The sequence below is a fragment of the Balearica regulorum genome, chromosome 3 (genome assembly GCF_011004875.1).
Source record: "Balearica regulorum gibbericeps isolate bBalReg1 chromosome 3, bBalReg1.pri, whole genome shotgun sequence".
Classification (NCBI taxonomy): domain Eukaryota; kingdom Metazoa; phylum Chordata; class Aves; order Gruiformes; family Gruidae; genus Balearica; species Balearica regulorum.
The window spans coordinates 113,578,132-113,590,111 of record NC_046186.1 but is presented as its reverse complement, the minus strand read 5'-3'; the positions used below and the strand labels follow the sequence as shown (position 1 = coordinate 113,590,111).

At 40.5% G+C, this 11,980-nt stretch overlaps 1 protein-coding gene across 6 annotated transcripts in view; it reads right to left on the bottom strand.

Annotated features, from left to right (window-relative positions):
- Window positions 1–5,954: 5,954 nt before the first annotated feature.
- The window catches only part of SOS1 (SOS Ras/Rac guanine nucleotide exchange factor 1), a 52,249-nt gene continuing 46,223 nt past the window's right edge, over window positions 5,955–11,980 (bottom strand). For all 6 annotated transcript variants that reach the window (XM_075749581.1, XM_075749580.1, XM_075749583.1 and 3 more), the window contains 5 exons: window positions 11,757–11,929; window positions 10,564–10,680; window positions 10,145–10,409; window positions 8,937–9,055; window positions 5,955–7,549 (listed from right to left, as the gene is read on the bottom strand). In XM_075749581.1, the coding sequence (XP_075605696.1) occupies window positions 7,055–7,549; window positions 8,937–9,055; window positions 10,145–10,409; window positions 10,564–10,680; window positions 11,757–11,929 (1,169 nt within the window). In that variant the 3' untranslated portion in view covers window positions 5,955–7,054. The remainder of the gene's footprint in view (window positions 7,550–8,936; window positions 9,056–10,144; window positions 10,410–10,563; window positions 10,681–11,756; window positions 11,930–11,980) is intronic.

Below are 11,980 nucleotides of genomic sequence, written 5' to 3'. Positions count from 1 at the left end.
GAATCTGCAAATGTAAATAAAATGAATGAATAATGCTCGGCACCACACAGAAACACACAACCTCTTGCAGGATCTGATCCAACTTCACCTTTGGTGTACATGTGTGCTCTGGATTATTTTTCTTCCTGTGCCAAATAAATGTTGCTTTTAAATAATCCTCTCGTCTCCTTTGCACTGAATCAGCCATAAGGTTGCATCCATTAAAAGAAGAAACACGTTTCTCAGGTCCCTTTCTGAGGCAACATTACTTAGAAAATCCTGTTTCCTTCAACACACAGTCACGTGGGAAGGCTGTTTCCATACGCTTGGTTCCAAGACTCTTACCCAGCACTCAGCTGACTCACTCTCTAGGCTTCTGGTCAAGATCCTGTTGGTGCAGCTCACTGACATTTCTTCAGCTCCTTCCTCCATCTCCTTTACTCCTGCTGCTGCTTCTGTTACAGACACACGAGCTTTCACAAAAAAATCCCATGAGCCTCCTCCGCTGATGTACACACCACTGTAATTTCTCCTCAGATTATGGGTAACTTTGACTTTCAGTGCTGGTCAAATGTATCCTCACACCGCTTCATTCCTCTAAACCAGCATAACCAAGACTACTTCTAAGTTTATATAACTTGGGGACTTCCTTCTATTTTTTTTTCCCCAGAGTTGCAACGTATCCTGGCTTCCTCTACAAGATCTTAAGAGTATTTTCACCTCAGTACAAGTCATGTATTTGTACAAGTACAAATATTCCTCGGTAAAGGCAAAAAACACTTTGACCAGTGCCAAGGAATCCAGTTGTTTCTCCAAACTCTACACAAAGTTGCTGCCTAAACAGGAGAGGAGCTGGGGCATGTGTGGTACTGTCTTTGGCCAGTTTGGTTTTGTGGGGTGGATTAGATGGAGGCTACTGTGAGCATTAAGCAGTTTCTACTTGCGAGCGGTTTTCATTTATTCACTCTGTTCTCGGAACACAGATGTTCTGCCTATTGTGGGATACAAGATACTAAACGTAATGTCCCTTTATTTACTGTGATCTGATTCAACAAGGAGACGAGATGTAGGCTCTTAGATGAAATTACCTACCTAAAAAATTCATACAGTAAAAGTCAAGAGACAGTATTTACCCATAGACTGCAGATCCTCTGACACAGTAAGTTGTAACAGATTGCTGCAGAGCTGGAGTAACACCTACAATGAATAATCCTGTGGCAGAGAACAACCGTTAAAAGATCCTATTTTGTGTCCCCTGCTGTATGTACACCTTGCTCATCTTCTATTCCATATGGTTCCTCTGCTCACAAGCTACTGCGTCTTTTACTATTTTACTATCCCAAGCAAAACCTATATCTGTAGCAGACTCACAACTGTCCTTAATGTAAAGCACACAGTATTTAAACTTAAGGAAGCCAGTTTCAGACTATAAGGACTTTCAGTGTATTTTACATATTCAAAAGTGTACACTTCTGGGATACGTAAGGCTTTTTATTATTATTATTTTTAGAACATATCTTTTAATGCCAAAAGGTAACAGCCACTATTAAAATTTTCACTTAAATACAATCTGAATACCACTGCAGACACAGCATACAAAGATCACCTACAGACAGTTACGTACACAGGTCATCAGATGTGCCAGCTAAAGCTCACCGCTTCTATTTTTTTTGTGTGTGTGTTGGTTTTTTCTTCTTTTTTTCTTTTTACAACTGGACTGACATAGCTTTTAACATTTACTTATTTTGGCAAATAACTTGCCATTAAAGGCAAATGTACACACATACTGGAGCAAACTTATCGGAACCAAAAATTTGTTCTTTTCACAAAAAAACCCCAAACACTTATACCGAATTAGATTCGAACAAATTTGTCCAAAGCAATTCCAGCAATATGCACCCCTGATCGTCTACCTTCATCTACCCTTCTTTTCAAAAATATTACAGATGTTCTTTGATAAAAGGCACATTTGGCAGCTACTAATCGTCATGCATGGGGAATACAGGGTTTTATTATAATTTATTTTTCCCTTTCAACTTTTCAGCCACCCAGTACAGGATTTCACATCTGCTGGCTAGAAAGTAAAAACAAAAAAAAAAAAAAAAAAAAGAAGTGACTTTTTACTTTGATTACCCTATAATGCTGCAGCAGTTGTCTACTTAATGCACTATTTTCCACTGAAGGCAAAAGGGAAATTTGCTCACAGTTGACAGAAAAATGCACTTAAGGGTGGGGTTTTTTAATGTAAAGTAAGGCATGGAATTTACAAACTAAGTTAAAACCGTTTTTGTTTTTACAACTATATTTGGCCACAGGTTTCTCTCTTTAATGAATAAGTGCTAAAAAGACTTCAGCCCATGCATCATCTAGGTTTTGAAATGACAATTCAACAACTAAAAAACGGTGTTCTGAAGGTAGTGGGGACAACCCATAAAAATTTGCAAGCTTATTAATATCATCTTAAAATCTTTTTGAACAAGTCACTCCTTGCTGGCTGGACAAGGAGGGACTTTTACATACTGCAACTAATTGCGCTGCTCACAGCTGCAAAACATTAAGAAACATTTTGTTTAACTTTCATATAATTTGTAAGAGAAAAATTCGTGAATGAGGGGATCTTTGTAGTTGAACTTAAATTGCAGCAGTGCTAGAAATAGCAGCAGTAGAGGCTGTCTCTGTAAAATGCCACACTAGGTTGAGACAACAGCCACAAAGACAGAACTCATGCTTATTATAATGCACTGGCATCACCACACAGCCTGCTGTGATGCAAATTTGTTCTAGTACCTCTTCAGGCTGAAAATAAACTTCCTTGTATGTAACAAAATAAAACCTTCTCCCTGAAGCACAATAATCTACTACCTTCAATAGTGGTACCTGCAGTGAGGTCACCAAGCTTAAATCAGACCCAATTCAAAAGTCTCATTTAAGATACACACAAAAGAAAAAGAATTAAACATCCCACAATGTCAATCTAAATATGCAGGATCTAAATCCAGCACATTACCATAAACACGCTCTTACTGAGACAGACCTCTGCCTCCCTGATTTAACAGAGGGGCATATTAGAGAAACAAGTTAGCCTGCACTGGAGATGCCTTCTTGAGGATGGAGCATTCAAATGCTTCCATGGCATCGATCTTGAAGCAAGATAATGTTTTCCATTAGCAGACACTTACAGAAGAACTTTGTGCTGCTGAATGTCATGACGACAGCATGTACCTTGGGGTCAACAGGCAGCACGATGGCTGACTTTTCATACAGCATGCTGAACAGAAGTAAATACATGGCACTTGCAAAATCACAGAATCACAGAATAGTTTGGGTTGGAAGGGACCTTTAAAGGTCATCTAGTCCAACCCCCCCTGCAATGAGCAGGGACATCTTCAACCAGATCAGGTTGCTCAGAGCCCTGTCCAACCTGACCTTGAATGTTTCCAGGGATGGGGCATCTACCACCACTCTAGAAAACCTGTTCCAGTGTTTCACCACCCTCACTCTAAAACATTTCTTCCTTACATCTTGTCTAAATCTACCCTCTTTTAGTTTAAAATCACTACCTCTTGTACTATTGCAACAGACCCTAGTAAAAAGTTTGTCCCCATCTTTCTTATAAGCCCCCTTTAAATATTAACAGGTTGCAATAAGGTCTCTCTGGAGCCTTCTCTTCTGCAGGCTGAACAACCCCAACTCTCTCAGCCTGTCTTCATAGGAGAGGTGCTCCAGCCCTCTGATCATCTTTGTGGTCCTCCTTTGGACCCACTCAAGCAGGTCAATGTCTGACTTATGCTGGTGGCCCCAGAGCTGGATGCAGTACTCCAGGTGGGGTCTCATGAGAGCAGAGTAGAGGGGGAGAATCACCTGCCTTGACCTGCTGGTCATGCTTCTTTTGATGCAGCCCAGGATATGGTTCTGGGCTGTAAGTGCACATTGCCAGGTCATGTTGAGCTTTTCATCCACCAGTACCCCCAAGTCCTTCTCAGTAGGGCTGCTCTCAATCCCTTCATCCTCCAGCCTGTATTGATCGTGGTGGTTGCCCTGACCCAGGTGCAGGACCTTGCACTTGGTATCACAGCACTTCCAAATTCCCTGAGGGCTTTTCTGAGCTCACACACAACCATGACACTCTTGAAGAAAATGAACAAACCCAGGCTATGCTCTACTGTTGCACTAGACTATATATAAAGTAGAAACCTTGTGGTGAAACAGAACAAATTGTTAAGTACCACACTTAAAAAGTTCTGCTGACCTCTATAACCCTGCCTACACAGTTTGCAGTTGTTTAGGCTGCCATACATCAGCACTCTAGTGTAAAACTCACCTAGGCCTCCACGCAAGCATGTTTCATTTTCCAGGCCACATCATCATCCCAGGCCACACTAGACCATCCAGGGTCATTTTACCAAGGAGACAGATACCATCATTAAAATGATGTCATTTTCTGTGTGAAAAGTATTGACAGTAATGCAAACATGGTCCAGAAAAGAAGTCATTGAATATTAAATAATTATTAATGCAAATAAAGCTATCATTAGATAAACCAGTGGCTTAGCAGTTGTACTCAGAACTCCTATTCTAAATGCAACAGGTTTGATTCGCACCCTATCTTTTCTGTTTGTAGCTGAGTCAACACCATGATTTGTGCACTGTGTGACTGACCCATTCTGCTGGGCTCCAAAGCACATTTACATTAGGTTCTTGCATGGTGACCATTATCACCTGTTGTCCAAGTACCTCACCAGTGAAGGACTTTTATCCTCAATCACAAAGATGCGAAACAGCACTCCCCATTTCATAAAGGGAAACAAGAGACCTACTGACATTCAAGAAACCTGTTGATTAGCAGGATCCATGTGAGGTCTCTCCTTCTTAGCTGAGCAACCCAACCACTGGATCATTCCTTCTGCTTGGTCTGCCCTGGCTGCAAAATAGCACAGACAAGAGCATACAGAAGAAGAGATATAGATCAGAAAGTCTAAATTTAAGGAGTTTTCCCTGGCAACTCACTGATGAGGTAGTAATTTAGATGACATTGCCAATAGTTTGCCCATCATGGTGTTTATATCCAAGGAATCAATAACCTAAACTACACCTCCTGTAGCTTGAGGGTTTTTTTTACAAAGGTCCCACATAATGTTGTCCTCTGAAGCCAAGGTTTAGAGATCTTTTTTTTTTTTTTTTTTTTGCCAGGAAAATGTTTCAAAACAACATTCTTAAAGACATCAGAGAAGGAATACAACTGACAAATTTCAACATTTGACTATGATGAAAACTGCCATTCTTGTTGATGAAATCAGAAGACTTTCTGAAACGTAACGACCACACAAAAGGATCAAGGGGCACTGATCAATGGCATTGCAGAAAGCATTAAAAAAGGTGGTTTTCATCATAATTTGACTAACACCATCTCTAATGACACAGCTTTCCAAGACGCTGCTGAAATGTATTCTTCTTCCAAAAAGAAAATGTGATAGAATTTTACTTTGATCCATAAGCCATATTAACTGAAGATGAGATACTTTACACTTCACATACGTACTGTAGTGGAGACTATAAAGCTTCTTTTCTTCAGTAACTGCCATTCATTACTGTCACAGTATTGTCTAGAGTCGAGGAGCAGTACACAGGTTTATGGATAATCCATACCATGATACTTGTACCAGTACCTGTTCCATCATGTGTATTTTGGACAAGAAAGCTTCTGTAAAGATTAATGTAAGTTTGAATTTTTCTGACAAGTGTTGTACAGGAGGTGTGAGAAGTTCTATAATGTGTAATAATTCACTGCTGCTCAAATATTACTAAATTATTACTTTGCAACACATGCCAAAACCAACTTCTCTTTAGAATCTTATTACTAAAATACATACTCTGCACTAGGAAAAAATATGTACCACAACATGTGCTTTTATCCCCTTCAGTGTTTAACTGAAAACCTGACTTGTACATTGGTCCATGTAATAATTTAACGTATGTCAGCCAAACATATTTGTATCTTTATTTCAATTAAATTAAAAACAATCTGCAAGTATATTTATGCAACGTTCACTATATACACATGATTTATGCAACTGCAAGGCAATTCTATGTATGCTGATTAATCTATTGTTAATAAAACATGACAATAGCTATGGAAGTTGACCAGTGAGTGCTCCTTTTCACAAGTGATTGTTTTCATGGCATGACTGAAAAACAAAAATCTACTAGCCATGAAATGGATTATCACTAAACCTTAAAAAGAACGTGACATAACCTAGCAGAGATTAACAGTCTTCTAAATGTAGTAGTATATTTACTTCGGATGATAGTGCTGCTTTTTAAAAAAAAAATCGCTGTCATCTTAATGATGTAAGACTTTCATCTGCTCTATCTAAAGAAAGCAATAGACACTATGCTTCCTGGCAAAAATTTATTTTTGAACTGGCACCATAATATTTCAGAAAATAATAATAAAGTACCTCTTTGGTGAAGCCTAGGTACCCCCTACTACTCATTGTAACAACTTGTAAACAGGACCACAATACAGTGCGTTGCCTTAATTCTAGCTCGGTTAGGTACCACAGATCTTCCTCACAGTCCTTCTCATAATTTTAGGAAGGTATTTTAAAGCAGGGAGTAAAGCAAAGGAAAATTAAGGAGGATATAAAGTTCCCTGTTTGAGATTTAAAAAAAAAGTGCATAATGTTTTCATTCCAAAAACTGTGCCACTGTATGGAACTGATGGATACAAGACTGTTTTCCTTCCTGTACTGGACATTATTGATTATTACACAAACACAGTCTCTGCTCATTGGCCAAAGAAGTCCCTCAAGTCTGTTTTCTGGTACAATCAGTTGTCCAATTACTTTAGAATAATGTCCTGCATACTAAAACAAGAATAGCAAGTTAACCGGTGTTTCCACTAGAATGTCTATTTTTGCAATTCCATTTCTGTACACTGCATTTCCAATCTATTGGAGAGTTTTTAGTGTTTGGCATACACATCCCAACTCCTTGGCGCCACCAGGTTCAGTGCATCCATTGCCAGCAACAGACGTAGCACCAGGAAAATGCAACTCCCAGCGCAAGGGATAGTTCAGGAGGAGTGGGCATTCTCCAGTAGCGGTGGACCGTCTCGATGCATCGATGGGTGTGTGTGCTCCCTTTTGTAAGTTTTTGGAGGAAGCTTTGGGATATGTTGAGAAGTGCTTTGTCGTGGAGGAACAGGTGGTCCAGCAACAGAATGGAGGTCCATATCTTGCGGTATCAAAGGTGGTGATGGAAGATGCCTCCGCGCTACATGTGGAGAAGGTGTCTGAGGGGGAGGGGGAGTAAATGGAGACGGACTGTTTGGGAAAAAGGTGTTACCAAGTTCACTTTTTCTCCCCAATGGTGGAGGCTGGAGGTGTAGTGGTGAGCTAGAGAAAACGTCTGGAGTTCGCACAGGTTCTCGTGGTGGTAACACAGGAGGGCTTTCAGGGGGGTCAGAGATGCAGGTCCGGTCAGGCACTGAGTACCTTGGTGAGTACACTTTAGAGGTTGGTTGCCTAGGAGGGATTGCTGGTGGGCTGTCCAGGTGCGCAGAAGTAATCTGAGGTACACAAACATTTCATTCAATAAAACTTTAGAGTGGCAGTAAAGAACAGGACCCTGCTGTGAAATGGAAGCAGAACTCCTGCCCTGCAGATTGCTCTTATCCAGTTAAAGTGGAGGCGCAGCAAGTAGGTGCAGAATGAAGATGGGGAGTAAGGAAGCAAAAGGGAGTGACAGTGCCTGAAAAACATGTTTCTCAGAGTGATGCGGACAGAAAAGACAGAGACTGGATGTGCAGGGGGAAGCAGGGGTATATCAATACATTAGTTAACAGCCAAGGATGGTAGGAATGAAGATGCACAGAGAGGGACAAAGGCAAGGCAAAGAATGGTCAAAGCAACAATTTCCATGCTAGTTCCACATCTGCTTGCTGGGTAGGTCTGGATATTTTCCACCACCTCTCCAGTAACAAGCACTTGGGGTGGATAATAACACCAGATATTTCTCCAAGAAAACAAGGAAAAAGAACAGGCAGATGTTGTTGAACACAGAAAAAAACGCCAAACAACCTACACCCAGAAGATGGAACCAAGTAGTCAGAATTATTGCAGTGAACGGTTCCCAAGCTGCAAACCACAGCGACAGGGTAAGTGGTCTCCAACACCCTATCATGGATACGATGTTTTCAATTATAATTTAGTAGGAATGTGATGTGTTAAACTCTGCTGGCTGACAGCATAGTCACGTGTAGTCTGAAAACAACTTGCTAAAGAGCCATAAACAAGCCCTCTTCAAAGACATACATGCTCTGAAGTAATTTTGAGTGGGATTTTCAAATCCACACAATTCTCTGAAGTCAAAAACCAGCTCCCACTGAAATCAAGAGACATTTGACACTGTCTGCAACAAAGGCTGGATCAGATCCCAAATGCCAGACAAACGCAAAAGGAAAATGGAGCAATGGCTCAAGCAGGCAGGCAGACAGGAAGGGTAATCAAAAAGGGAAAGCAAGCACTGAGCACCACAGCATCAGGGTCAAATATTCTAATGAACCTTTTCAGAGGATTGAAGTGTGCACATTACTTTCCCTCAGTATTATTCTTCAGTTCTTTATTCGTACTCATACACACCAAATGATACTCTGGGACAATTATCGCAGATGTAAACATCTGCCTGAAGCCTCAAGTTTTCACAGGCAACATGAGGGCTCGAGCATAGTGGATTAGTAGACAGGAGACATTTCAAACCCTAAATTTAGGTCCCATCTGTTAATTTTCATTCGTTTGGGATAATGACGCAGAGCTGTGAAGGCTTGAAATACGTGGCTGCTTACTCTTTCACACACAGTTCTTCAAAAATACACGTACTGTCTTTAACAATTACCTTTCTATCATATCCTGCTCTCTGCTCCCAGAAAAAAAATGCCCTTTTTTCTCTTAACTTACTTTTGATGGGGAGGATTCAGCTGGGGCAGACTCTGGTCGTCTTCGTGGAGGAACTGGAGGGGGGACATGAGCTTCATCTGAATTTTTGGTAAAGTTTATGGATGACACAGAAGCAGATCCTAGCGGACATAAAAAAAATCCTGATAATGATGAACCTTTGTTTGACTCACTTTCCTTTAATGCTGCCAATAAAGGTGTCATAAATAATAAAGTAATTGCTCATAAAAAATAACATGAATCAAGAAGGTGTTAAAGAAAGACAATGAAAGAACCGTCTAACTTGCAGCTTCCAGACAAACTGCTTTTCTGAGCTGCAATAATCTCTGTGGCCATTAGTTCCTGCAAATTCTTAAGTAATCCTCAAGACCAAAACCACACCACAAAGTTGTTCTTGTATCACAACAGCACTAAAACAATATCCTGAACCTGCAGTTGACGAGCCAACCCAACAATGAAGAAATATCTTCTTCTGAAGAGGTATTCCAGAGACCTGGCTTGGACACTCAGCAATGTCACTGCTTTGCTAAGCAACCTCTGCTTTTAGCAGATCATTTCACCTCCTTCTGGCAACCAGCTGAACACCTGACTAACCTTGTACTTCCTTTGAAAGCCCTCATACGTGAAAGAAGTCTATGCCCACTATAAATTACTGCAAGCACACCATAAAATATGAGCTTCCTTGTATATTGGTGAAGACAGAAGAAAAATAGGTGTGAATGGGTCCTGATGGATTTAAAGCAGGGAAATACTGATTTTAAGTCCTGCTGGAAAACCATCCATGTGCACTGAAACCAATTTAGAATGGCAGACAGCAGAATAAGGCACCCACAAAACATTTATTTTTATTCTCATTGTTTACCATCAAACAGATACTCACTGAATACATTCACCACACATATATATATGTCAGCAAATCCCACAAATGTTTGTTTGGGACATATATCAGTACTAGAGATATATCTCTGCCTTCTGTTTTGACAGTTTCTCCAAAGACGTGTAATACTCTCTGCGTAGCACACCTAATTCTGTTCAGTTTCTCCCTTTACAATAAAAACTTATCAAAAAAAGGAATAAAACACACTGAAAGTTTTTGCTGCCGCAAGGAGACAAAAGCAACTATTTCTATAGTCACTTCAGAAGACTAAACATGATTTCACCTGTTTAACACCACAAAATCTATTATTGGTAGATTATCTATTAGCACCTACTTGCATGAAAAGGACTTGAAGGATCCGAGTCAAAGACACTGCAGGCATCTGTAGTACTAGAAGTCGCAGAAGCAGGGGGAGGGGTCAAAGGTGTTCGAGGAGAGTTCGGTGCAGATGCTGTAGTTTCAGTCTCACTCTCTGGGATGCGGCTGTAACTAATTTTCCTTGGCTCCTGTTGCAGGGGTGTAGGATGTCTCATGGTACCTGGCCTTGGATTAGAGGGACGAACACCTGGGGACTTGAGGGGATAGTTGTATTTTTTGGGCTGAAACGACAAAAAAAGATAATAACAACAAAATCAAATGGTCACAAGATGAATGTAGCTTTGTATTTACGAAGTTAAAGATCTAAAATGACTTCTGCTATCTGTGAAAGACAAATGTAAGCATTTAAAAAAAATTAAAAAATTGAATACTAACAAATCTTGGTGGAGGCTTGACATTTCGTGGCTCTATCTCTAGTGACTTGTTGAACAGATAATCTGTAAATTCTGTCTCCATGCTGTTTCCCATTGGATTCAGGTTTTCAAAAAATCTCTGAAATACAAGAAGGTAGAACACTTGTCAGCTAAGCTACTTCTTAGTAGCTTAGTACTGTTTGTTTCTACTGCACAAATGATCCCAATTGTTCCAGAGAAGAGAGAGAATGCTGGAGTCAGAAGTAATGTCAGATGTTTAAGTTATTAAATCTGTTTGTTGCCCACCCTTTGCTGGGCATTGCTACTGCTATGCTTGGCCTGAAAACCAACTGTGCAAGTACCCTAAATACTTCCTGCAGCGCAAAAATCAGACCAGGTTAGCTCAGACACCTTCAGAAGAAGCTGTATGTAGTCCATCTTTACACACATGCAGGGAAGACTGCTCTCACAATGCATTCTGTCAAATCCTGAAGAGAACAAATAACAAAAGAAAATCTTGCAGAATCTCTTAAGATAAAGTGTCCTATGATTCTCTGAAAGTAGGTAGCTTAACAGATATTAAAAGAGAGGAGAGGAGAGGAGAGGAGAGGAGAGGAGAGGAGAGGAGAGGAGAGGAGAGGAGAGGAGAGGAGAGGAGAGGAGAGGAGAGGAGAGGAGAGGAGAGGAGAGGAGAGGAGAGGAGAGGAGAGGAGAGGAGAGGAGAGGAGAGGGAAAAGAAAGCAAAGAGAGAGGACTGCTTAGAGAACACCACAGACCAAGAACAAACACCAGAAGAAAGAAAAATGTGAGCATCATCACCGCCAACAAATGATGTAAAGACAGTGTTGTCAGGTAAACCTGGAAACATAGACACAGTGTAACAGAAGAGGAAAAAAGATAATTCGGCTCACTGGACAGATAAACACAACTGTTGAGTAAAGGACAGTGAGAACACTGATCAGCAAGAAGATCTATCTACCAACATCCCAATAGCTGGGGAAAAAAACAACACTGAAACCCACCAAATTGCAAGCATTGAGCTTTCTGCCCCTTCTTACAGTTAGACCTGAGAGACATTTTATGACAGGCTTTCTGCTCATGTCTGATTCAGTCTGATTGAATCTATGTGAATTCAGTTTATCCTTGTGGTATATCAGCTGACAGTCACCACAAAAGTAGCTCGGTGCATGGACTCAAGGAAATAATGCCACTTACCCTGATGTCAAATTCCACTCTTAAACAATACGGCTGGTTCTGGTACTGCTGTATCTCTCCTGTTATTTCAGCTACCTTTCTTCTCTTGCTGAAGTTTATAAGTTCTTTCCCATGTCGCTTTAGAAATTCAGGGTTGCCTTCTTCTGTTTTCAGAATGTTAGTTAAGTAAATCCCTAAAGAGCACACAGAAGTGTTTCTCAACATATAGTACAAAACAAGGAGGA